This window comes from Ovis aries, chromosome 1, assembly GCF_016772045.2.
Source record: "Ovis aries strain OAR_USU_Benz2616 breed Rambouillet chromosome 1, ARS-UI_Ramb_v3.0, whole genome shotgun sequence".
In the NCBI taxonomy this organism is placed as follows: domain Eukaryota; kingdom Metazoa; phylum Chordata; class Mammalia; order Artiodactyla; family Bovidae; genus Ovis; species Ovis aries.
The window spans coordinates 3,791,277-3,818,623 of NC_056054.1; the positions used below are offsets into that span (position 1 = coordinate 3,791,277).

At 46.6% G+C, this 27,347-nt stretch overlaps 1 protein-coding gene across 6 annotated transcripts in view; it reads left to right on the forward strand.

Moving 5' to 3' along the window:
• COL6A3 (collagen type VI alpha 3 chain) overlaps positions 1-27,347 on the forward strand; it is a 93,192-nt gene that overhangs the window by 13,355 nt on the left and 52,490 nt on the right. Inside the window, exons 2-9 of one of the 6 annotated variants that reach the window (XM_027967270.2) lie at positions 4,199-4,316; positions 5,816-6,433; positions 11,362-11,964; positions 15,822-16,406; positions 18,462-19,061; positions 20,388-20,960; positions 23,040-23,648; positions 26,175-26,780. In XM_027967270.2, coding sequence (XP_027823071.2) covers positions 4,229-4,316; positions 5,816-6,433; positions 11,362-11,964; positions 15,822-16,406; positions 18,462-19,061; positions 20,388-20,960; positions 23,040-23,648; positions 26,175-26,780 — 4,282 coding nt within the window. In that variant the 5' untranslated portion in view covers positions 4,199-4,228. The remainder of the gene's footprint in view (positions 1-4,198; positions 4,317-5,815; positions 6,434-11,361; positions 11,965-15,821; positions 16,407-18,461; positions 19,062-20,387; positions 20,961-23,039; positions 23,649-26,174; positions 26,781-27,347) is intronic. The other 5 variants (XM_042244720.1, XM_042244730.1, XM_042244740.1 and 2 more) reach the window with 5 other exon arrangements.

Below are 27,347 nucleotides of genomic sequence, written 5' to 3' on the forward strand. Positions count from 1 at the left end.
GCATTACTTTGCTAGCATGTGGGATAAGTGCAATTGTGTGGCAGTTTGAATAGTCTTTGGCATTGCCTTTCTTTGGGATTGGAATGAAAACTGACCTTTTCCAGTCCTATGGACACTGCTGAGTTTTCCAAATTTGCTGGCATATTGAGTGCAGCACAATCCTCTTTTTCACAGCATCCTCTTTTAGGATTTGAAATAGTTCACCTGGAATTCCATTACCTCCACTAACTTTGTTTACAGTGATGCTTCCTAAGGTCCACTTGACTTCTCATTCCAGGATGTTTGGCTCTAGGTGACTGATCACACCATCATGGTTATCTGGGTCATGGAGATCTTTTTGTATAGTTCTTCCGTGTATTCTTGCCACCTCTTCTTAATATCTTCTGCCTTTGTTAGGTCCATACCATTTCTGCCCTTTATTGTGCCCATCTTTGCATGAAGTGTTCCCTTGGTATCTCTAATTTTCTTGAAGAGATCTTTAGTCTTTTACATTCTGTTATTTTCCTGTATTTCTTTGCACTGATCACTGAGGAAGGCTTTCTTATCTCTCCTTGCTATTCTTTGGAACTCAGCATTCAAATGGGTATATCTTTCCTTTTCTCTTTTGCCTTTAGTTTCTCTTCTTTTCTCAAGCTATTTGTAAGTCCTCCTCAGACGATCAACCATTTTGCCTTTTTGCATTTCTTTTCTTGGGAATGGTCTTGATCACCGCCTCCTGTACAATGTCATGAACTTCCATCCATAGTTCTTCAGGCACTCTTTCTATCAATCTAATCCCTTGAATCTGTTTGTCACTTCCACTGTATAAGCATAAGGGGTTTGATTTAGGTCATACCTGAATAGTCTAGAGGTTTTCCCTACTTTCTTCAATTTAAGTCTGAATTTGGCATTAAGGCGTTCATGATCTGAGCCACAGTCAGCTCCCAGTCTTGTTTTTTTCTGACTGTATAGAGCTTCTTCATCTTCTCCTGCAAAGAATATAATCAGCCTGATTTCAGTATTGACCATCTGGTGATGTCCATGTGTAGAGTCTTCTCTTGTGTTGTTGGAAGAGGGTGTTTGCTATGACCAGTGCGTTCTCTTGGCAAAACTCTGTTAGGTGTACAGAATTACCCATAGTTTTTAAAAACCACAGGTTAACTTCTCCTGTTTTTTTTTTTTTTTTTTTAGGAATTGTAGTAAAACATTCATGATGTGAATTTTGCTCTCTTAATTCTTTTTAAGTGAACAGTATATTCATGTTATCTATAGGTACCTTGTCTACAACTGATGTCTAGAACTTTTTCATCTTGCCAAACTGAAACTCTTTACCCATTGGACAATGATTCCCCATTCCCCTCTCCCACCCTCTAGCAACCACCATTCCATTCTCTATTTCTCATAGCTTGACTATTTCAGATACCCCACGTCAGTGGAATCTCTTGGTGATTGACTCGTTTCAGTCGGCATAATGTCCTCAAAGTTCACTCATGTTGTAGCCTGTGACAAAACTTCTTCCTTTTATTTAAGGCTGAATAATATTTCTTTCTATATACACACCACATTTTCTCCATTCATCTACTGATGGGCATTTATTTGATGTTATTTCTACCCTGTGACCAGGTGGCACAGTGGTAAAGAGCCCACCTGCCAGTGCAGGAGACGCAAGAGGTGTGGGTTTGATTCCTGGGTTGGGAAGATCCCCTGGAGGAGGAAATGGCAACCATTTCCAGTATTCTTGCCTGGGAAATTCCATGGACAAAGGAGCCTGGCGGGCTACAGACCAGGGGATCTCAAGGAGTGAAATATGACTGAGTATGCACGCGTGGCTGTTTCCATCTGCTGGCTATTGTAAATAACGCTGCGTTAAACTTGGGTGTGAACATATCGCTTCAAAATCTTATTTTCAGTTATTTTGGATACATACCCAGAAGTAGGACTGATGGGCTATATGGTAACTGCACTTTTAACTTTTTGAGGAAACTCCATAGAATTTTCTGTAGTGGCTGCAACATTTTCCATTCACACTAATGGTGCCTAAGAGTTCCAGCATTTTCACACTCTCATCAACACTTGTTTACTATCTTTTTGATAGTGGCCATCTCAGTGGGTGTGACATAATATCTTACTGTGGTTTTGATTTTCATTTCTCTGATGCTGAGTATTCGTTCATATTCTCATTGGCCATTTGTATGCCTTCTTTGGAGAAATGTCTATTCAAGTCCTTTATTTTTAAATCAGAGTTTGTTGTTATCATTATAAAGTTGTGGGTGCTCTTTATATATTCTTGATGTGAAGCCCTTATCAGTTATATGGTTTGCAAACATTTTCTCCCATTCTGTAGGTTGCCTATTCTCTCTGTCGACTGTTTCCTTTGCTGTGAAAAGTTTGATAAAGTACCATCCTCTCGTGTGGGCTTTCCTGGAGGCTCAGTGGTTAAGAATCGCCTGCAATGTAGGAGATGTGGGTTCGATCCCTGGGTCGGGAAGCTCCCCTGGAGAAGGAAACGGCAGCCCACTCCAGTAGTCTTGCCTGGGAAATCCCATGGACAGAGGAGCCTGGTGGGCTACAGTCCAGGGGCTGCAAAGAGCCAGACACGATTTGGTGACTAGACAATAATACAGTACCATTTGTCTGTCCTTGCTCTGGTTGTCTGTGCTTGTGGTAACATACGGAAAAAATCATTACCAAATCCAATGGTATGAAGACTTTTCTCCTATATTTTCTTCTAAAAGTTTAGTAGTCTTAGGTCTTACATTTAGATTTTTAATCCACTTTGAGTTAGTTCTTTATAAGTGGTGTGAGGTAAGGATCCAGGTCCCTTTTTCTTTTTGCATGTGGGCATGCAGGCTTCCCAGCATCATTTGTTGAAGGGACTGTCCTAGGCTCCTTCCCCTCCAGGCTGCTGCATGGCATTGGGCAGGGGTCCCTGTGCTGTGCAGCGGGTCCTTATTGGTTGGTTGTTCATTTTGAGTGTAGCCATGCATACCTGTCTATCCCAAACTCTTTTATAGGTGCTGTTGGTTTGGTTTTTTTGTTTGCAGTTTGAATATATCTACTTGAATGAATTAAAAAAATAACTACTAATTTTGATTGGCACACTCCTCCTCTCTAATGCTTCTGTGCAAGCCTCTGACCAGGGAACCCCTGACAAGTCTGGGTAGGGGTAAGAAGAGTCATTGACTCACATGCACAGATGCAGCAAGGACCAGCTCCAGAATCTGTGTGCCTGGTGCAAAGTGAACATGAAGGGTCTTTGCCCTGAAGTTATTAAGACTTTTAAGCAACACCAAACCATTATACCAAGCATGGGGTCCTGTGAGACTGCACAGGTCAGATATCCATAACCTAAGAAAGAGTCAGGGGAAACCGAGCCTTGGATCAACGGGAAGAGAAAAGAGGTGATGTCTTGCAAGGGGACCTAAGTGGAGAAGACCTAGGCCTGTTCTTTGGAGGGTCATTAGGAAAAGCCGAGACCCTCGAGCTGAGCTCACTGGAGATTGGAGGGTGACGAAGGTGTGTTGTGGGTGGGGATGCTGTGAGGTGCGGGGTGGGAAGAACGTGGTGTTTGCTTGAAGGGAAAAGGGAGCGTGCCACCAGCTACTGGGCCCATCCAGACATGACCCTGGCTGGCTGGATGTCAAGTTTGCAGGGAGACCACGCTATAAGGCTGTCAGCCCTCAGGACTGGCTTCAGTCTTGCTAATTCAGTATCTCTGGACATGCTCCACTCTGCGACTGGAACTGGGCACACAGCAGGTTTTTGTTGGAGGAAAAGTGGTAAATAGTAACGGAGAATAAAGGCAAGATTCAAAACGGTCCCAGCTGCTGTGGTGTTTTTGCGCACAATGGGATGCAAACAAAGCCCAATCTCTCCAAGAAGTGGAGCTTCCCGGTGGGATTCCTGTAGACGTGCCTGACAGGCCGGGCATCAGCAGCCTCCCCTTTGTGCCTCTGGGTGCCCTTCCTCCCCACCCTTTGTCATTTTGCCATATGCTTCATGATATGCTATTGTTACCTGCCTTAACTTGAGAGAAAAAAAGGTTGAACTGCACAGTTTCTTAGCTATGGCCAAAGTCCTACAGTCACTAGACTCAGAGACTTCGTGTCTCTGTTTAGCTGAAACTATTTTTCATCCAAGGGATAAATCCTTGATTCACTTGTTAGTAACTGGAGAGTCAAAACCTGATGGCTCTCATCTCCCCTGTTTTCTCTCACAGGTTCTCACGTGGTGCTTAGACAAAATCAAAATGAGGAAACATCGGCATTTGCCCTTAGTGGCCATTCTTTGCCTCTTTTTCTCAGGCTTCTCCTTTACTCATGGTCAACAACAACCAGGTAAGATCCAGAATCACCTCTTTATTTTATTAAGGGGGACAGCGTTCTGTTTTAGATCTCAGACATCATGAGCTGGAGAGAGAGCTTAGATAGGCTTTGAAGAGAGAGCCAAGCCATTGATTCAGGGTGTTCATTTATTTTACAGACTTTCTCAGCTCCTCTTTATCCAGGTGTGAGAGAGAGGCTTTTTTTTAAATGGAAACTTGGGTTTGCTGTCTTGGTGGTGGGTTGCAAGTGGTTTGTTTTTACATTGGGTGTGAGCAGAAAGTTTGTATCGAAAATATTTTGCCATTGGAAGAGCTTTTCCACATTTCTGGCACTGGTTAGTGTCTCAGCACATAAATCCCAGAGAAGACAATGATTAAGAGTAAAAATTGTATTTTCTGAAAAAAAAAAAATACAAAAAAAAAAAAAAACCAGTCTTTCTCACTCTGGACACAGAAAGACATTTTTATTTAGAATCATCAAATCTTTAAAAAAGTCAGTTTCCTGAAACTGTGTAAAAATAGATCCTACCTAATCTTATTAAGAACTTGCAGAGTTCTGGAAAAATGAGAAATGGTGTATGCGTTACAAGCTCGGAAGGTTTGACTTGGGTCCCTCTCCTTGTCTTGATGGGGTTCTTCCTCCAGATCTGGTAGTTCTTAGCAGGGAGGTGAGGACCACCCCAATGCCAGGGGAACATGGGTTGGGGCATCAGGTCAGCCCCAGGTAAGTAGAGTCCAGGAGTCTGCTGTGCCCCGCCAGCCTGGCCCAGGACAGGAGGGCATTCCCTAGCCACTCACAGCCTGGAACCTGGAGCCTCCTGCTCCTACTTTTTAAGAGACCTGGATTCATCTTTGAAAGGGGTGAATACTGTTCAACGTCTCAGAGGGCTTAGATGGCTCTGAAATGTCGTATTGAGTTAAGGTAACTTTCTTCCTGCTAGGGAATCTCAGCAAAGAAACAAACAAACAAAAACCAAGCCTTTGCCCTTTGCTACCGTTATACAAGTCTTCTTCACTTAAGATGTATTCATGACATTTACTTTTCTTGCAAATTTCCCAAAGCATGGGAGACTAGTTCAGGTAAAACAGTAGTATGTTTCAGTATTCCATGTTGCCAAGGCCCCAGACTGAAGAATGAGCTTCTAAGGTGATGTTTGGTTATCTGGAGTAGGATATCCTTCCTGTCTGATCAGGTGGGTCTTGGGGTTCAAACTGCCACAAGGAATCATCTGGAGGTAAAGGGCACCCCAGGGAACGTTTGTCCCCATTCTGGAACCTGCTACTGGCTCACGTGTGGCAGTCATTGTATATGGAACTTGGGCCAGCGACTGGGCACCAGCAGCTGCTGAGTCCACGTGTCCAGGTCCCCGTGTCTCAGGTAAGTCAGTGTCCCCACCTGCCTCACACGTGATGCGTAAATTATTCAGTCACAGCAACGTAGAAACTGAGTGAGCTGATGGGAGGTCATTTCTTGAACAGGAGAAACATCTAAACCAATGTCTTCTTTTAAAGATGTCAAAAATGGTGCCGCTGCCGATATAATATTTCTAGTGGATTCCTCTTGGAGCATTGGCAAGGAACATTTCCAACTTGTTCGAGAGTTTCTATATGATGTTATAGAATCTTTAGCAGTGGGAGACAATGATTTCCGTTTTGCTCTGGTCCAGTTCAACGGCAACCCACATACCGAGTTCCTGTTCAATACGTATCGTTCTAAACAAGAAGTCCTCTCCCATGTTTCCAACATGTCTTATATTGGGGGCAGCAATCAGACTGGAAAAGGATTAGCATACGTAATGCAGAACCACCTCACTGAGGCTGCCGGAAGCCGGGCCAGTGACGGAGTCCCTCAGGTTATCGTAGTGTTAACCCATGGACACTCGGAGGACGGCTTTGCTCTACCCTCAGCGGAACTTAAGTCTGCTGATGTTAACGTGTTTGCAATTGGAGTTGAGGATGCAGATGAAGGAGCCTTAAAAGAAATAGCAAGTGAACCGCTCAATATGCATGTTTTCAACCTAGAGAATTTTACCTCACTTCATGACATAGTAGGAAACTTAGTGGCCTGTGTGCATTCATCCATGACTCCAGAAAGGGCTGGAGGCACAGAGACCCCTAAAGACATCACAGGTAATGGCAACGTCACCAACCTGCTGCCTGCCTCGCTCTTCTTCTGGAGATAAGCTTGGCAACCGCTGGCATTAAGGCAATCCTCTTGCTAAAAGGCGGTGGGGTGGATTAGGGAAGAGATGCCTGTTCACAGGCCTAAAAACAAAGGTTTGAATATTCTCTGTCATCCCCTTCCAAAATAGAGCATTCACTCCCTCCAAAAGGAGTTCTGCCTTTAAAACAATTAATAGTCCAACTCCAAAAAACACACATGCTGATATTATGACCCCACAAGCAGTGCTTCTTGGACAAAAAGCCTCAGCGTGGCTGGGCAGGACTTTGACAAAAGTCCCTCCATTTGTTCCTGGGAAAGAGTCCATTTCCTTTAAAGAAAGCTCAGGGTCTGAAAGAGCTCAAGTGAGAGGGGAAGCGGGCATCCACTTTTGGGTCCAGTGAAGCAACACACAGAGCTCCTCTCTTTGACGCTATGGAATTTATTTCAAAGACTTGATAGACTCAGAACTGTGAGAAGCCTTAGAGATTTGTTGTTCAGTCGCTCAGTTGTGTCCGACTCTTTGCGACCCCGTGGACTGCAGCATGCCAGGCTTTCCTGTCCTTCCCTAAGTCCATCTCCTGGAGTTTGCTCAAACTCATGTCCATTGAGTCGGTGATGCCATCCAACCATCTCATCCTCTCTTGTCCCCTTCGCCTCCTGCCCTCAATCTTTCCCAGCATCAGGGTCTTTTCGGGTGAGTCGGCTCTTGGAAGCCTTAGAGATGATCCAGTCCCAGTCTATTTTGTAGGAATTGAGTCCAGGAGCTGAAGTCACTTATGTGTTGGCTCTGGATGGGGTTTTTCTCTCTTCTCCTCCACACTGTCACCATCGTTGTACCCACAGAGATGCTTCTGATTCCAGTGGTTCTCGTCAGTGTCCTGATGTTTGTGTGTTCATGTCCAGTGACATGCAGAGAACTAATTGTCTGGCAAGTTACTTAACCAGTCACCCCCATTAGCTTTCTTGCCGGTGCAAAGAGACTCATAGGGAAGGAATTCCATGTAAATTTACATGTGTTGCACCACTGCGATTTTGAGCAATGCCCAGGACTAGGTTTCCTCATCAGCAACAGGCAGGGTGGAGGGAATTCTAGAATGGGCAGAAAGTTAAGGTGGAACCAAGGGCCTCTTACTGAGATGAGTTCCAGAAGGAGAGATGTGCATCCCCCAGGATGAAGGGAAAGGAGAAGAACGAGATCAGAAGGAAAAGGAGAAGAAAGGGGTCATGTAGCTAAGATATTGAAGTGGAAAGGGAAGAAGCTGGGAGAGTTCAGCTAGAGCTGGCATCAGTCATTTCAATAAGAGATGACAAAGCAGGAGACACAGTGGTGTTTCGGCGTGTAGAGTAAGCTGAGCTAATTTTGTTCCAGAAGTTGTGCGTAAGATGGTTTCCCCAGTGGTTACCTGTGATGTCAGCTTTGATAGGGGTGGAAGGACTCATGGCGCTACCAGTGGGTCTGCTTCTGAGAGAGTAGTGAGGGACAGTCTGGATGATTTGCGTTAGACCTGAAGGTCATTCCCTGCTTCAAATGGTGTGTCTCACCTCTGCCTTGTGACACTAGTGTCAACTCTGCCAGATTATAGGGAAAGAAGGTGGCACTCCAAGAGCACCCCAAACCAAACACTGCAGGTTACAAGGAGATTACAAGATGGCAAGTCTAATGACCTTCTGCGTTCGCTACAATGTCCACTAATCATTGCGTTTCTGAACACAACTCATCCATGTCAAAAATCAATGAAGAGGATTAGGAGCGAAATGGAACATCTTCTCTTTATTGATGTTTTGGCCAATTCAAGAAAATGGGTGGATGAGTTTGCCTTTATGTTTAACCATTATATAAATGGATAAACAATTAGATTACCACATTAATGCAAAATAAGCCTATCAACATAGTCTCTTTCCACACAGATGACAAAACCTTTGTTTTTATGCCAAGAAAGCATCTCTGTCTTCTAGTGCCCAAGCCACTAGCAGCTCCAGGGTGGAATATTAATCCATTTATATTGTCTTTTCTAATTAACTTTACTCTGTAATTTCTCTTGTATCATGTTCCACTGCGTGTTCCACAGCAGGAAGAAAAAAAATCCTTTCTTAAAGTTTTTGGAAAAGGTAGTCAGGAAGCCATTATGGAGATAGCTAGTAAGTTAGGGCCATTTCTTTCCATTATCTGTCCACTAGGTAACTTCCCCCCACCAATGTACATATGATCATCACTGTTCTTAATGAACTCTACTCAAGCAATCCCTGAAAGCTGTGCTTTTGAAAATCCCTTTTATAAATGGACATAAGATACAAAAGCTTTACTATAACAAAGCTAAAAAGGTGGCCTACATTCAGTGAGGACGAGTTTTCTTTTCTTTACAAAACAAAGATTTAGAAAACTAGCAAAAGCTATCTGCGATTTTGTGTTTGCATAAGAAATACAAATATGATCTTTTATATTTTTCTTGAAAAAAGGAGCATCCCACTAGCTAAAGAAGGCACTGTGTTCACACCAGTGTGCTCAGGAAAAGTGTTTCCAACAATGTTGAAAGCCCCTTCAATTTTTCCATGGATGTTTCAAAACTTTTCCATAGAAAATACCACTGAGGGTGTGATACTAATACATGAGCCATAAAAGTAGAAAACCAGACAGTTTTATATGTTAAATGTTAGAAAGATCTGATTCCTCTTAGAGTTAATATTGGTCCCTGGTGTGCCTTGCTGTACACAAGAACCCGTGAATGCGTGTCTGTTTGAGGCTTCAGCTCTCCTGGATAACAGCATGCCCTTGTGTGTGTCCCATCATGTGCATAAGAGAACAATGTTGTTTTTTCAGTGATGACAAATTATCCAACATTTTTCTATGACCTGCTGCTGTTCAGCTTTTTAGAAGACAACACTCAAGGGTTTTCCCTCAGTGTTTGTTTATCTTATTTATTCTATTGTGGACTGCAATCAAAACGGAAGTAACAAATTAATAAGGAATGAGTCATCCTGCGATTTAGGGTCATTTTCCTTTTACTGATCTTAGGCTCAGAGTTAGTCTTTCCTGAAAAGGTCTTGGTTTGGTAAGTAAGGGGTAAATCTTCCTTTGTCCCTCAGGGTCATTGGCTTAGGTCTGGGCAGTGCTGAGGAATTTTGTGGTATGGTTTGCGGAGCCTGGAACTCCTGGGAGAAAGTGAGCCATTGCTATAGCCTGCAGTGTAATTCACACTGCTGGAGCCACATCCTCCCAAAGGTCCCTCGGGAACCTTGTGGTTCCACCGAAGAGTAAAATGCTCTGGAATCCTTAGCAAAGGCTAAGTTAATATCTTATATGATCTTACAAGATATTTCCACACTAGTATCTTTCCCTATGCAAGGAATTCCTCTGCAAAATTGTTGTTAGGGGTTTCTTGCCTGTAAGCAGAGAAAAAGACCAGTTCTGATTCCAGTAATCCTAATTCCAGCCATTCCTGGTTCAGTTTACCCAAGCAGAAAGCTTGGAGAAGAACATCCCACGAGACAAGATTTGTATTCTGTTTCCATTTGGAAATAAAAGGAATTTTGTTAGTACCAGGAAGAATTAATTTTACATATAAAATGTTCACTGTCATTACAAATATCAGAATGAATGAGTTTACATATAATACAATTATACCCCAAATATAGCTTCCTAAAATCCAAACTATAAATACTGCCTATGCTTACATAAAATCTCTGCCTATTCCTAACACACACTTAAGTTATTAAAAAAACACTTACTACAATAATTTTGCTTTTCCTATGGTTTAAATCAGGCTGATTTAAACATTCTAGTTGAGGCTTTGAAATATTCCACCCAGGTTGGTAGTTTATTGATTGCCAATTCCTTGCTCAGTGCTTCTGTGAAACCCCCATTCTCAGTCACAGAATGGACGTTTCATGTTTGCCATTGTGAGGAGGAAAGAGGTCTTGGTCAGCCTTTTTATGTCCATTTGTCCAAGCCCAGAACTAATTCTGATTCTGGGTCGCCTAGATACCCACGGCCCTGTCAGGCACTTGGTCTAGGATGTCATAAAAATAAGGTTGGATAATTATGTCATGACTGGTTTCATATCACTCTGCTTAACATTGTTCTGCATTTTGTGATTGAATATAGAGGCAAAGGTAAAATTAAATGAAGAACACATTCATCCCAACCCCAGGTCTGCATTTGAGTTTTACACAATGAAAACAACATTTGAGAAAAGAAAATTAACCCAAAATGTAGCGAGTATTTTTGGATAAAAACTGAGGATGTAGTTTGAGTTCTTCTTTTCATATTTCCCAAGTGGAAGGTTCATAGCCATTTTGGTTTCTAAAGAAAAGCAAAGCATAAACAATGGTTGCTCGAGGAATCACGTATTTAACATACTGGGACAATGAGTCACCAAAGCCTAAATCTGAGATTCCGTTTTCTGCTGTGGATCTGGACTAAGAAAATTCTTGCGATCACTTGAGGATTATAACAGAAATGTCCTGAAATTCAAAATCATCTTTAGACCTTTGTTATTGTGGTCTTTAATTTTCTCCTGTAGGTCAGGTAAGACTCAGTTCTGTGTATCTATGGTTCCCTCCAAATTCAGTAGAAAATTTCAGAATATACCCAAGACTTCTCCCAGAAAAGTAAACATGATCTTTTGCAATTTAACTACAAAGATGGTGCAGAGGAAACTTTGCTATTAAATAAATGCCCCTACTGAACACCATCGTTTCTGTTAAGAAGTTGCCTCTTATCCATTCAGAATGCAGAACTAAAAGAGAATTTCACGTTCCTTAATCAACATGTGTTTTGTTTGTCCATATTTCGTGTTTCTTATTGGTTTCTCAAGAAACATGTCAGAACACCGAACGATGCATGTGATCACTTGTTCTAATGCTTTCACATTTTTTGCATTTCTCTCTTTTAAAGCACAAGACTCTGCTGACATTATTTTCCTTATTGATGGATCAAACAACACCGGAAGTGTCAATTTCGCAGTCATTCTCGACTTCCTTGTAAATCTCCTTGAGAGACTGTCAATTGGAACTCAGCAGATCCGAGTGGGGGTGGTGCAGTATAGTGATGAGCCCCAAACCATGTTCTCCTTGAACAGCTACTCCACCAAGGCTCAGGTTCTGGATGCAGTGAAGGCCCTGGGGTTCATTGGTGGAGAGCTGGCCAATGTTGGCCTTGCCCTGGATTTTGTGGTGGAGAATCACTTCACCCGGGCGGGAGGCAGCCGAGCGGAGGAAGGGGTTCCCCAGGTGCTGGTCCTCATAAGTGCTGGGCCTTCTAGTGATGAGATCCGAGACGGGGTCGTAGCACTGAAGCAGGCTAGCGTTTTCTCGTTTGGCCTCGGAGCCCAGGCCGCCTCCAAGGCAGAGCTTCAGCACATAGCTACCAATGACAACCTGGTGTTTACTGTCCCGGAATTCCGTAGCCTTGGGGACGTCCAGGAACAATTACTGCCGTACATTGTTGGCGTGGCCCAAAGGCACATTGTCTTGCAACCGCCAACCATTGTCACCCAAGGTACGTATGCTTTTCTCACCATCTGTGTGGTAGTGGGTGTTCTGTGTGTTGGTTCTGTAGGAGTCAGGCGGGCGCCTTGCAGGATGACTCGCCTTGGAAGAACCTGTAAGTACCTACGGTCCAGTCCTTCCTAGATGAGCTAGTTCTTGGATGTGGTGTCTGGGATGGTTGCGGTGTTCCAAAACACCCCCAAAGATCTGTGAGTGCGTGGAAAGCTCTTGGTGGAACACGAATTGTCAAGGAAGTGTGCTTTCATGGCTAATTCAACAAACCTGTTACTTTGAGGTTATTCAACACCATCATTCATTCATTCATTTCAGTCGCTCAGTTGTGTCCAACTCTTTGCGACCCTGTGGCAACATCATTATACCATTTACTTATCATGGGCTTCCCAGTGGCTCAGTGGTAAAGAATCTACCTGTTCAGTGCAGGAGACAGAGGAGACAGGTTCAATCCCTGGGTGGGAAAGATCCCCAGGAGGAGGAAACGATAACCCTCTCCAGTAGTCTTGTTTATTTCAATGAATATGGACAATTCCATGGAGAATTCCATGGACAGAGGAAGCTGGCGGGCTATAGTCCCTGAGGTTGCAAAGTGTCAGATATGACTGAGCGACCGAGCACACGTGCGCAGGTGTGATCTACTCTATTGCACTCGTCTGAAAAATGGATCTCAGTGGATCATTGCGATTATAAGAAAATTACTGCAGGACAACAGGGTTAAGCTCTGAAAGTCAGCCTGTTAGACTGTGCTGGCTTCTGAGAACTGTCTCCCCAGACTCACTTTAGTGACGGGTAACAGCAGCGGCACTTCTGGAAGTAAGAAGTAACAAAGCTCTCACTCGGGGGTATTTATGGGACTTTTTTCCCCCTCCTCTTGTTGAACTGAAGAGGAATTCTGTTGATGGAGGGATTCTACACTCAGATGGCGGGCCTTTGGCAAAAATGTCCGATTGGAGTCATGCAAAGAAACATGAAACTTGTCAAGTCATATAACAAAATACATTTCACCAATGTGGGAGGGGGGAGGTATATTCCAAAATTTAAGTAAGAACCCAGTGGCTCTTGGTGTAGTGGCAGGTAAAAGTCTGACGGACTCAGGTGCACCAACTCCCACCACTGGTAACCTCACCTGTCTGAGACTGTATTGCCAGTGGCATTAGGCATATTGTTGGGTGGGGTAAATTAAGATTTGGTGCCAAATTACATCCTGAAAATTCTCTTGATATTTCCAGACACCTGTCTGACTGAAATACAATATCGTAAGGTTTTGCCCTGGGCTGGCATGCTTTTGGAAACAAACGAACAACGTCCATAGGTTTTGTAACTACTCAGGAGGTGCCACTGCAGCAGACTGGACCTTTGGTACTGGGTCTTACGTTACCCAGCTGTGTGATCCTGGGCAGGCCACACAGCCTCTGTGGGTTCCAGGTTTTTCAACTGATGACAAAGGATGAAAGGATATTTCTATTCCAGGAGAAGTTTCAGGTTCGTTCTTATCCATGGCAATCCAGGCCCTCATGTCAGCTTTCCTTAGCTAACTCTCACTCCTCACTTACAAAAACATCTTTGGTTTCTGCGATTCATTTGTAAATGTTCTACAAATACTCTTGGCAATCAGGTATGTGCCGGACACCATGCCAAGCGTTGGAGACCCCAGCGCTGGTGGACCAGACTGATGTGGCCGCTGGTTCATAACAGTGAAATGGGGAGACAGATCACAAAAGTGGAAAAAACTACTCCCAGAGTATGCCAGAGGAGGACATGAAAGGGGGCTGTCTTGGAAAGAAGGAGGGAAAGAGCTGTAGGAGAGTGCCCAGGGAAGACTGATCAGAGAAACTGCAGGACAGAAGCAGAAGGGCAGCAGAGGGAACAGGTGCCAGGGGAGGTGGTTGGTCCTGCAACGAGAGGGAGCCTGGCCCCACCCAGAACTGTGGAGAGGAGGTGGCCTGGAGTTCCCTGATGCCTGGGCCCCTGGAGAAACCTTCGGTTTAGGGGGTGAGCATCACCAGCTTGGCTGAGTCTTCCAGGGGCTTCTGTTTTCTCAGTGAAGCTCAGGGTACAGGGGCACCTGCTTTATTGGAGGCTGGGGTCCCTGAGTCACTGAAAAGAGTTGCCCAAGAGTAGCCTTGAGTCACCCTAGGTGGTTGCAGAGGAAGACAGCAGCAAAGAAGGGCTGTGGGGACTGGACATTTGAGGTGACTTTGCTTAGGAGCAAGAGAGAGATGACCACTTCCAGTCCTGGTTTGTGAGGGCAGAAGGGGACTCGACGACCAGCTGGATGTCAATCAACAGGGAGCTGAGGGCTACAGCCGACTGGTTACAGGACCTTCAGGGTCACCTCATCAAGGGGGTTGTGCACCAGCCCCAGCAGAACCCTGTGAAGAGGAAGTCCCTTCCTGGAGCAGAGTTGGGGGGTGCAGGGGAGGAGATGGGATGAGTCAGCCCAGTGACTGGCAGATGAAGGGATCCGCCTTTCTCTGCATCTGTTCACATGTTCATACATCTTAGTGAGGACAGGAAGCTCTGCAGTTGTGGTTTTAGCACCTGCACCTACAGTATAGACGGGGCATGTGTGACAGTGCGTGTGTTAAGGTGTGCTTAATGTCCGCGTGTGTCTAGAGGCACACACGTGGTTACCTGCACAGCTGTAATGTGGCTTTTATGTACCTGTGGAGAGAGGGAGAGGAAGGAGGCAGGGGATGTGGCTTCATGTGTCTGCAGCCTTCACGGAGAGTTGGAGGACTAGGGATACACTGTTCACACCACAACTTAATGCCAAAGCAGTGGTCCTCACGTGCCTATCCCTGGATGCTTTGTGTATACGCTACCTTACATGTTTCTCTTAAAGAAGAGACTCTGGACCAACAATGTCAATGTAGTCAACATTAAGTAAACTAAGATGTTACACACCATCCATCTGACTGCATGGAGCAATGAGGGCTCCTCATATTCAGATAATCATTCAGTAAGCTGCAGACACACCTGCCTCTGCTTGCACCATTTACCATCTTACAAGTCTCAGAAGCCTTCTCTGGTTTCTGGATCAGGTGCTGAGGTCTGATACGTGCCTTGGTTCCCGAGATTCAGGCGAGTTGCCTGAGAGTTGATACAACAGGTGGACACAAGTTCATAGTCACTTTGAGGCAGTGATCTTGTTGAGGCATTTCTGCTTTGTGATTTGTCTTTGAGTTATCAAAACCTTAACATGTAATGTGGGAACTTCACAACACAGGTCTCTTAAATAAAAATACTTCTGGGCTACTGGCTAGTTTTGACACTGATTTCCTTTTGACATTGATTATGATGCCAAATAATTAGTGTTTTTCTCCTTGACTGCAAACATCAAGGCATAGACCAGAGAAATGAAGGGAATAGGGTGTTGGTGCTCTTTCAAGTTTTGTACTTGGTGAGAGGTGTTTATGAAATCAAGGTTGTGAAACACAACACCCTCTGAGCAGGCACGGATCAATTCTTTAATTACTTGAGCCATGGCTTCATTCTAGCATCTAAAGCCCCAGCAATGGATTTATGGCAGAAAAGAGCTTTCTGACTTTTTTAGTGTCAATATAGTAAGTAAGTGGTGAATAAAACTAATACACTGATTTTTGAACAAATGTTTTGTAAAGCATTCTAAGAGAAGGTAGGGGGGTTGGGGAGCCCCACCTGCCAGCAGTAGGGAAGGACACGGCTGTTACTCATGCATGAGTTAGGATAAACCCCTCAGGGGCTCCCACCAGCTTGACACTGGCAAGAGCAACTGGAGCTCCCCTTGGGTGGAATTAGCTATGTAGAGGGTCATATTGAACATGATGGGGTCAGGCCATTCCACTTACCTTGTCACGTTGCTACCTACAGTCATTGAAGTCAACAAGAGGGACATAGTTTTCCTGGTGGATGGCTCTTCCAAACTGGGACTGACCAACTTCAATGCAATCCGCGACTTCATTGCCAAGGTCATCCAGAGGCTGGAGATCAGACAGGATCTTATCCAGGTGGCAGTGGCTCAGTATGCAGACACAGTGAGGCCAGAGTTTTATTTCAATACCTACCCCAGCAAGAGGGAGGTCATAAACGCCGTGCGGAAAATGAAGCCCTTGGATGGCTCGGCCTTGTACACGGGCTCCGCTCTGGACTTTGTTCGGAACAACCTGTTCACGGAGGCGGCCGGCTACCGGGCTGCCGAGGGGGTCCCTAAGCTTCTGGTGCTGGTTACAGGCGGTAAGTCCCTAGATGCGGTCAGCCAGCCTGCCCAGGAGCTGAAGAGGAGCGGCATCCTGGCCTTCGCCGTCGGAAACAAGGTGGCTGACCAGGCTGAACTGGAAGAGATCGCTTTCGATTCCTCCCTGGTGTTCACTGCCACCGAGTTCCGACCCGCCCCTTTGCAGGGCGTGCTGCCCGGCTTGCTCGGGCCTCTCAGGACCCTCACTGGAACCACTGAAGGTACGAGGCGGGGGAACCAGACACACACATGATAGGGCGGTCTGCAGGGTGGGGGTGGGCAGTCAGACACGTGATAGGGTGGAGACAGGCACGTGATAGGGTGGAGACAGCCACGTGATAGGGCGGAGACACAGACGTGATACGGTGGTCTGCAGGGGGTGGGGGTGGGGAGTCAGACACGTGTTAGGGCTGTCACCAGGCTGAGCCTTTGGGGCATAAGCAAATTTATTTTGTGTTAGACTAAGATCAGACTCTTAAATGATGGAACTGAAGCCACCAACTAGATCTACTTTGAGTTTCATCATACCCTGACTTGACAAAGACAGGACTTAAAATGCCATGTGCTACAACTGTGTGTCGTAAACTGTCATAAAGTAAGAACATGTCACTTAAACTGTAGGACCAGGGGCCATCTGTCTTTGGCCAAAGCTTCTGGCCGAGGCGCTCACTTCTCAGTCCTGACCTCTCACGAGTTCCCAGTGTTCTGTCTGCACTGGTGACTCCCGTCCAGCCCCGCCTTCCCCAACCACCAAGCGTAGCCTGGCTGCTCCCTTCCCAAGCAGATGGTCCGCTTGTAAATGGTCCGAAGCTGACCAGTGTAGAGCATTCCCCTTTCCTCTCTTGAAGGAATTCCTTCGATGGGGAAGCACAGTAAGGGGATGAGTGTGCAGATAAAAAGCAAGTGGTTCTCCAAACCCCTCCTTTATTATGGTTATCAGTGAACAGTTATTTTTAAAGACACAGTAGTGATCTATGAGCTTACGAATTGAATGAGTGCAATTCACCGTCCTTAATGAAGATGGATATCACGGAAACAAGCTTCCCTGCCTCACAACCTTTACCACTGGAAGAATGTTCGATGCATGACCCACGGTGCATGGATGCATGCTCACTCATCAAGCACTCTGGTCTTCCAAAAGCCTCCCTCCCTCCCTCTCTCTCTCTCATTTCCTTAAAACTTCTAATCTACACTTTCATAGCTGAAGTTCAATTTGATGCAACAAATAGGCTAAAAGTAGTTGTTTGGTTCCAATTTTAGGGAAACATCAGGGAACAGATGGGAAAGAATTTTTTTTCCCCCCAGCGGCTTGTGTTGGGGAAAACACTCTGATTTGAGAAATACTTTTGATTCTTCAGCCTTCCCTGATCAGTTGGTAAAGAATCTGCCTGCAATGTGGGAGACCTGGGTTTGATTCCTGGGTTGGGAGGATCCCCCAGAGAAGGGAAAGGCTACCCACTCCAGTATCAGGAGAATTCCCTGGACTGTATAATCCAAGGGGTTGCAAAGAGTCAGACACGACTGAGCGACTTTCACTTTTATCCTTCATGAGGATGAGGGCCTCCTTGGCCAAGCATAGCAAAGAGTTTCTTTGCATTTTAATGTGTTTCAGTCATTCCGTGATCTCACTCAGGAGGAATCCTCATGGGCACTTGCTGGATTATTGCCTGGCAAGGCCATAACTCCCCGTAGAGGAGTCTCAGTAGAGAATGAAAAATGGACCTTCCTAGGAAAGTTTCAAGATGAGAGCAACCTAATTTTATTTTTTATTTTTTTTTTTAGCCTTAGGGAACTTGTGTTCTCAGGTTAACGTGGGCTAACACTTCTGTCTGTAAGTGAAAATCTCTGTGTAGATGTGTAGAGGAACTCCCTGGGGGACCCAGTCTCACCCAGGTAAACCTGTCTCTGTTCGTGGCTATAAACTGACTGATGCTGAAAGACACAGCACCCTTGTAGCTTTCATTTCCACAGAAGGAATGCTCTGTTTCAAGGATTCTGATCACTATGGTTGGTTGCAAACATTCTAGCTTTGGCACTGTATCACTCTGTGACCCAGCTGGGTTTCGTAACCTCGGCTATCAGTACACCTCACAATCACCAGCCCCCACTGGAGGAAAATATGCAGCCTTCTGCCATATTTTATGAGATGGACGTGCTTGGCCTCACTGGTGTTCTCTGTATTCTACGTGTTGGCATGTGTGCCCACGTACGGGCACACATGAGGAAGCCCTTTGCGGTTGTGTGTGTCTCACTGTGTTTTCTGTGCTCCACTGCAGTTCACGTAAACAAAAGGGATATCATCTTTCTTTTGGATGGATCGTCCAACGTCGGAAAGACCAATTTCCCTTATGTGCGGGACTTTGTCATGAACCTAGTTAACAGCCTTGATGTTGGAAGCGACCACATTCGGGTCGGTCTAGTGCAATTTAGTGACACTCCGGTGACGGAGTTCTCCCTAAACACCTACCCGACCAAGTCAGAGTTGCTAGCTCACCTGAGGCAGATGCAGCTCCAGGGGGGGTCGGTCCTGAACACGGGCGCGGCCCTGAGCTATGTGCATGCCAACCACTTCACCGAAGCTGGCGGCAGCAGGATCCAGGACCACGTGCCGCAGCTGCTACTCCTGCTCACGGCCGGGCAGTCTGAGGACTCCTATTTGCAAGCCGCCAACGCCCTGGCGCGTGCGGGCATCCTGACCTTTTGTGTGGGCACTAGCCAGGCCGATAGGGCGGAGCTTGAGCAGATTGCTTTTAACCCGGGCCTGGTGTATCTCATGGATGATTTCAGCTCCTTGCCAGCTTTGCCTCAACAGCTGATTCAGCCCCTAACCACTTATGTTAGCGGAGGTGTCGAGGAGGTGCCTCTCGCCCAGCCAGGTAAAGCTCTGTGACTGCTCGGGGCTCCCTCTCCCCTCCCCCCCAGACACCTCTTTGGTGGGCAGGTGGCCTGGGCTGAACTCCAGAGGCTGGCGACGAGCTGTGCAAAGATGATGGGGTCCCTTTGGTTCATGGATTTTTGAAGGGAGGCTCAAGACACTGTACCAGCAAGCTTAGGTCCTCTGTCTAAAGGGTGTTTGTCCTTGAAAGTAGAAAATCCAGCTTATGTTCTACCCAGGTTATCCCACCCTGGATTCAGAAGCTTTTACTCATTTATTTATTTATTTTTGCCCCAATGTCTCTGAAGATTCTGGCGTGCAAATCTGGATGGAAATGGGAGAAAAACAGAGAGACAGAAAGCTGGATCCCCTTTCATACATGAGTATACATTGGGAACATCTAAAAGTGGAATTGATTTTCTTGATAGGATGTTTTTATGTTCCAAATCTGCTGTATCTAGAAAAATATTTGTCATAAACCTAACAAGGGTTGTGTCTTTTTGTGATGGTGGAGTGGTTTCCAAAGGCAGTCTAGGTGATGATGACTATGGTGGCAAATTAATAAGATGATGAATTACGGACCCTTACTTCCACCAGTTGCTGACATCACACAGATGGGTAGCTAGATGGAGCCCACTGAAGCCTAATCAAAATAGTTCTAAGAGTGGCTTGAACAGAAAATAATGTGCATGTGACGCATTGTAGCCCCTGATTGGCGGCTGCTGTGTTTTCTGTAGTCTGACCACAGCAGATTGGAAGTCGCTGACAGAGATCCTTACCCACAGAGTGGTGATAGACACTATCTTGGATTCTAACCCATAACCTCAAATTTAATGGAAAGAGAATCCAAATAGAGCATTGATGACACCTGATTATGTGTCAGTTACACTTGGGTGGATAATCCATAGCAGCCTTTGTCACTAGAGACAGATCAATTTTTAAGCACAAGGATGATAAATACCATGTTTTCAGAAGTTGATAACAATTTGGAAACACCATCTGTTCTCCTAGAATGATTGGCACCTGATGCTAGAACAGACCCCCCCCCCCCCCAGGCTTTTCTTTGGCTTGCAGCCTTGAGGAAGCAGGGCACTAGATTGGGCAGGTGGGTCCAGTTGTCCTAGCCCTGTGCACAGGTGCACTGCTTTGAAAGGGGGCATTTGAATGGCAGCTGGTGTGGGTTTTCTCCTCCCTTGCTGGTACAGTGGTCCTCAGGTGAATTGCCTGAATCCCCGTGACCGAAAGCTGGCAGTGCTGGGCTGAGGTCGGTTTGGTGCCTTTTGTGTTTTTGTCCCTCACTGTGCCCCACGACCCACTTTTGTTGCAGAGAGCAAGCGAGACATCCTGTTCCTTTTCGACGGCTCAGCCAACCTCATGGGCCAGTTCACTGCCGCCCGCGACTTTCTCTACAAGGTCATCGACGAGCTGGATGTGAAACCTGACGGGACCCGGATCGCGGTGGCTCAGTACAGTGACGACGTCAAGGTGGAGTCCCGTTTTGACCAGCACCAGAATAAGCCTGAGATCCTGAATCTCGTGAAGAGGATGAAGCTCAAGACGGGCAAAACCCTCAACCTGGGCTACGCCCTGGACTACGCACAGAGGTACATCTTTGTGAAGTCTGCTGGAAGCCGGATCGAGGACGGAGTGCTTCAGTTCCTGGTGCTGCTGGTGGCGGGAAAGTCATCGGACCGGGTGGATACACCTGCACTCAACCTGAAGCAGAGCGGGGTGGTGCCCTTCATCATCCAGGCGAAGAACGCGGACCCTGCTGAGTTGGAGCTGATCGTACCATCCCCAGCCTTTATTCTGGCTGCGGAGTCTCTTCCTAAGATTGGAGACCTGCAGCCACAGATTGTGAACCTCTTAAAATCAGTGCAAAATGGGGCACCAGCTCCAGGTAAGGCACAAGACATCTGGTTGCTTCTGCAGTCCAGCTCTCCCTAGCGTGAGCAGCCTCTAGGCTGCTGGCTCCAGGTCCTCAGGTAGAAGCCCTCCTTGGTTTCCAAGAAAGATAGGTAATTTCTGCAGTTGTTCGTTGTTCAGTCCCTAAGTCATGCCCAACTCTTTGTGATCCCATGGGACTGCAGCATGCCAGGCTTCTCTGTCCTTCACTATCTCCTGGTATTTGCTCAGATTCATGTCCATTGGGTCAGTGAAGCCATCCAACCATCTCATCCTCTTTCACCCCCTTCTCTTTCTGCCTTCAATCTTTCCCAGAACCAGGGTCTTTACCAATGAGTCATCTTTTCACATCAGGTGGCCAGAGTATTGGAGCTTCAGCTTCAGCATCAGTCCTTCCAATGGATATTCAGGGTTGATTTCCTTTAGCATTGACTGGTTTGATTTCCTTGCAATGAAATATGACTTTTCGTTCCCAGGTTGGCTCTCTGACTTCTCTCTAGGGAAAAACAGAAGAATCAGGGTGATCACTTTTCAGGACATTAGACTGTTTCATCATAAGATGCATTATAAAGATTTAGACATATCAATGATGAAAAATAATTATTTTTCTAAAACCAATACTTTTATTATGTGCATAATAAAAGGCATATAACATGGTTCCATTAGAACTAAGAGAGTCTTCTTCTTCACATATTTCCCAAATATCTTATTTTAAGTGGCTGTCACTGTGTTATAATTCATGCTCTATTTTCATTAGAAACACAAAGCATGAATTGAGACAGGCACATTCCCATTATAAATGCTATATTAAAGTTTCTGAGTAATAATCTTTGTTACCATGACTTCATGTTTAACCACTTTCCACTGGGTGATAAAAATGCAGGAACAAGAGTAATTAATTTCACATATAATCTCTTAGATTGAAAATACAGAACCTAGAACTTCTCTTCAATGATGATTGGGCATATCTACTGTTGGTTTTGGGTGGTTAACTGGACATCTGGGTTACATTTCCCTCCATTGACCCGCTGTGACTTGCAGCAACTCATTTGAAATCTCTCATCTATAAGGTGTGATGGTTATGCAGACTCTGCCAACCCGTATCTCTTCCCCACCCTCAACATTTCTTCTTGAGTACAGCTTTGAATGTTAATGATACTGTTCAAACGTACAAAAATTCTAAAATAATTTTTGTTATTTTAATTATTAATAATTTCCTATGGCTGCTTTAAAAATTATTGTGATTTTTGTTGCTATTGTTAAGTTGCTCAGTCATGTCTGACTCTTTGTCACTCCATGAACGGCAGCATGCCAGGCTCTCCTGTCCTTCACCATCTCCTGGAGCTTACTCAAACTCATGTTCATTGAGTCGGTGATGCCATCCAACCATCTCATCCTCTGTCACCCCCTTCTCCTCCTGCTTTCAATCTTTCCCAGCATCATGGTCTTTTCTAAAGAGTTGGCTCTTCACATCAGGTGGCCAAAGTATTGGAGGTTCAGCTTCAGCATCAGTCCTTCCAATGTTTATTGAGTTGATTTCTTTTAGAATGTAAAGCCACCAAATTTGACTTAAGTGACATATTCAATGGCTTGAAACAGAATGATTTTACTATCTTAAGTTTTAGAGGTCAGAAATCCAAAGCCCGTTTTATTGGGCTAAAATCAAGATGTCACCCTTCCTTTTGGAGGTCCTGGCTGATAACCCTTTTTCTGGGGTCTAGAAGCCACGTGCATTCTGTGACCCACGGCCTCTTCCCCTCCATCTGCAGAGCCAGCAGGGTAGCATCCTCTCTTGTCTCTGACCTCTGCTTCCTTCCTTACATCTCTCTCTGACTCTAACCCTCTTCTCTGCCTTTTAGAGGACACGCGATTGATTACAGTGGGTCCACCTGTATAATCCAGTACCCATCCCCATGCCCCTGATCCTTAATTTAACCACCCCTGAACATTTTCTACCATACAAATGCCAGGGATTCAGAGTTGGATATCTTTGGGGGCTGTTACTCAGTGTACCACGGTTGGTATGAAATTGTCCCTTTCCTGCCTTGAGTCACAGAGGCGGTCTTCCTTGCAGTTTCAGTTGAAAAGGATGTGGTGTTCCTGATTGACGGCTCCGAGGGGGTCAGGAGCGGCTTCCCGCTGCTGAAGGAGTTCGTCCAGAGAGTGGTGGAGAGCCTGGACGTGGGACCAGACCGGGTGCGCGTGGCCGTGGTGCAGTACAGCGACCGGACCAGGCCCGAGTTCTACCTGAATTCCTACATGGACCAGCAGAGCGTGGTGGGAGCCATCCGCGGGCTGGCCCTGCTTGGGGGGCCAGCCCCCAACACGGGGGCCGCCCTGGAGTTCGTCCTGAGGAACATCCTGGTGGGCTCCGCCGGGAGCCGCATAGAGGAAGGCGTCCCCCAGCTCCTGATTGTCCTCACGGCCGACAGGTCTGGGGATGACGTGAGAGGCCCCTCTGTGGTCCTGAGGAGGGGAGGGGCCGTGCCCATTGGCATTGGCATTGGAAATGCTGACATCACTGAGATGCAGACCATCTCCTTCATCCCGGACTTTGCTGTGGCCATCCCCACCTTCCGGCAGCTGGGGACCATCCAACAGGTCATCTCGGAGAGAGTGACCCAGCTCAGCCGCGAGGAGCTGAGCAGGCTGCAGGCGTCTGTCAGCCCCGTGACCCCTCCGGGTAAGGAGCCAATTCTCTGGCACTTCCTTCTTTAAAATATCTGGGGCTACTGGGACTGTGGGTTACAAAGGCTTCTCAGCTTTGTTTCCTCGGCCATGGGGAGTGAAAACTAGGGTTACATGAAGAATTAGGAGCCGCTTGGCCTTGGTGGCCAGAAACGACTTGGAGAGAGGCTGAGAGTTGTGTTTTTAGCCAAATTTAAGTCTCAAAAGAGAAGTGGGCTTGGTTTACAGTTCAGACCCCTAACTCTGCATGAAGGCTTCTGTGTTGATAACTGAAGAGAGGGGCCATCTAGTTGATAAAACTCCCGTTCAATGCCGGGTCCTCGTTACCCTTGTGGGTTCAGCTGGCAGCCTCCGATGGTCAGGGAGGGTGTTCGTCCCAGGTGCCTCTGTCAACCTTGGGCACCGTTTCTGAAATGTTGGTATTCTCAGAGCCCAAGTGTGAAGATGGAGTTTGAATTTGCTTGGCGCAGAGAAGGGAGTGTCTGAACTGGCAGGAAGGCCTCCTGGCTCTCCTGACCTCGGCTTATTCTTCTTCCTGTTCCGCTTCCCCAGGCTTGATGCAGAAGAAAGGGGGCTCAGATAGGCCCACCCCTCCAAGAATGCGCACGGAGGACCTCCTCTCCCTGGGCCCTCGGGTGGGGAGGGCACAGTGGAGAACAGGCATGTACAATGTCACCCCTGCGTGGTTCACGTGCTGCAGAACAGCGTCTGCATCCAGGGATGGGGAGGCTGGGGTCGGCGGGGTGGGGAGGGAAGAGTGAAAGCAACTGAGAGAAAAGGAGATACAGGAAACCATTAGGGCGGGTGAGAGAGGGGGGCAGCGTCCCCTCGCTGGTGTCCACGCAGAACAGAGCACTCCCTGTAAGCCTTCCTTGGAATATTCTACAGGGCTCACCATCCAATAAATTGGGGGTAACTGTGGGATAAATGCAGTGAGGGTTTTGTTGGCTGTTCCCTAGTTGATGCGTTTTGTGTGACTTGCTTGGCTGCAGGAATCTCTCTCTCTCTCTCTCTTTTTTTTTTAGTTTTTATTTTATATTGGAATACCATTGAATTACAATGTTGTGTTCGTTTCAGATGTACTGTGGAGTGATTCAGTTATACATATACATATATCTGTTCTTTTTAAAAATCCCTTTTCCCATTTAGGTTATCACAGCCTATTGAGTAGAGTTCCGTGTACTATACAGTAGGCCCTCGTTGGTTATCTTTTTAAATATAGTGGTGCATATATGTCAACTCCAAACTCCGACTTTATCCCCCACCCCACTCACCACCTTTTTTATGGTGCATTTGAGGCACTGGCGCTCCCAGGAAGGCTCTTTGGAAATGCTGGCATCATGTGTGGCAGCTTCTTTAAACACAAGCACACGTCTCTACAGCAGTGTGACTCCTGGTCCATCTGCTTTCCCCCTCTTCAGGATGACTATTTTCTACCTTTTCCTCATCCTGCTTCATCTACACCTCTCCCTCTTCAGTTTACTCTGAGCTGGTGATCTTGGTTCCATTTCACTGAGAAAGTATAAATAAAATCAAAGAAGAACGTCTCTGCTTCCCCTGGCAGTCTGCCTCCTCCCTAGTCAAGAGTGCCTCCCGCAGCTCTCCTGTCTCCTGCATCATCGATTCTCCAACGTGCTGGATGGATCCTTTCATGATATGTACGCAGTGCCTTTCCTTCTCTTGTAAAAACCCCCTGGATGCCCTGCTCACTCCTCCAGGAGGGTCCCAGTCTCCTTTTTTAAAAAATTTAAAAAACAGTTAATTTACTTCTTTTAATCGGGGGCTAATTACTATACAGTACTGTGTGGTTTCTGCCATACACTGACATGAATTGGCCACGGGCGTGCATGAGCCCCCCGTCCTGAAGCCCCTCCCCCCTCCCGCCCCATCCCATCCCTCTGGGTTGTCCCCGTGCACTGGCTTTAAGTGCCCATGCATCGAACCTGGACTGGTGATCTAGTTCACTATATGATAATATACATGTTTCAGCATTATTCTCTCAAACCATCCCACCCCGGTCTCCTTTATAAGCATCATCTTCACTGCCTATAGTTCTCTCTGAACTCGCCCTAACCTGTTGTTCGCTCTCCCCGCTCCACAGAAAGTGTGCTGGGCAAAGTCCCTCCATCTGGCAAATCCTAGTGGTTAGTGTTGGGCGCTGTTCCGCTTGACCCGTGAGTGTCATCGGGGTGACCCGGGGTGACCCGGGTGAGGGTCAGTTGCGACCCCCTCCCTCCTGGAACGCCATGCTCCCTCGGTCTAGATTCGGCTCCTGCGTGTCTAGGCTCTTCCTCCTGCAGCCATTCTTCCTTACCCTCTGCTGCTGCTTCCTCTTCTCTGCTGTGTCAGCACTGGATTCCCCAGGATCCTCTCCTGGGGCTGGTATTTTAACTTGAATAGTCTGAATTAGGACGCCTCACCTGCTGGGTGTCAATTCTGTGACACACTGGGAGGCGGTTCATCATCGCAAAGGCTCTGGTGCCAGTGGAGTTGAAGCCCTATGATAACATTTGATTCACAGTGGTCAGCGGCAAGAGGGACGTGGTTTTCCTCATCGATGGGTCCCAGAGTGCTGGCCCCGAGTTCCAGTACATCCGAACGCTCATCGAGAGGCTGGTCGACTACCTGGATGTGGGCTTCGACACGACCCGGGTGGCGGTCATCCAGTTCAGCGATGACCCCAGGGTGGAGTTCCTGCTGAACGTCCACTCCAGCAAGGACGAGGTGCAGAACGCGGTGCGGCGGCTGCGGCCCAAAGGCGGGAGGCAGGTCAACGTCGGGGGTGCCCTGGAGTACGTGGCAAGGAATATCTTCAAGAGGCCCCTGGGGAGCCGGATTGAGGAGGGTGTCCCTCAGTTCCTGGTCCTCATTTCCTCCGGGAAGTCGGATGACGAGGTGGACGACTCGGCCGTAGAGCTCAAGCAGTTTGGCGTGGCGCCAATCACGATTGCCCGGAACGTGGACCAGGAAGAGCTGGTGAAGATCTCGCTGAGCCCCGAGTACGTGTTCTCAGTGAACACCTTCCGAGAGCTCCCCAGCCTGGAGCAGAAACTGCTGACACCCATCACCACCCTGACTGCCGGACAGATACAGCAGCTCCTGGCCAGCACACGCTACCCACCTCCAGGTGAGACTGGGTGTTGGCTATTGCTCTTCTGTTGTATCTTCTCAAAAAAAAAAAAAACACATACACACACACACACACACACACACACAAACACACACACATATATATATAAATGGGCTCAAAGGCCATGATGCTCACAAGTAAAGCTAAGATAACAGGCACCTGTGATGGAACCGGTTGGGACTGTGGCTTGTTGCAGGGAAGAAGGGCATCAGGAAGGGCTGATGGCAGGATCTGAATTTGCCCAAGACGGTTTTGTGGAAGGCTTGAGGAAGTGGGACTTTGCCCTGGACTGGATGTTGTTGAGAAGGGGGAGTAGTTCTTTGGCTGGGTATCTTACTAACTCTCATGGCTAAAGTTGTGATTGGTAAAGAAACAGTAGTCACACCTGTGATCCAAGATGGGAGGTGGGTATTTGGTTACTTTTGGCTTCTTTTTGTCAGTGTTCAGACACAAAAAGAGCGTGGCTTTCCCTGATGTTGGTGTTCTGTGAAATCTTTGGTGTTCCACTGGAGAATCCAGGGCCTGGCTGTGTGTGCTAGGCCAGCTTTTCTGTTTTCAACATAA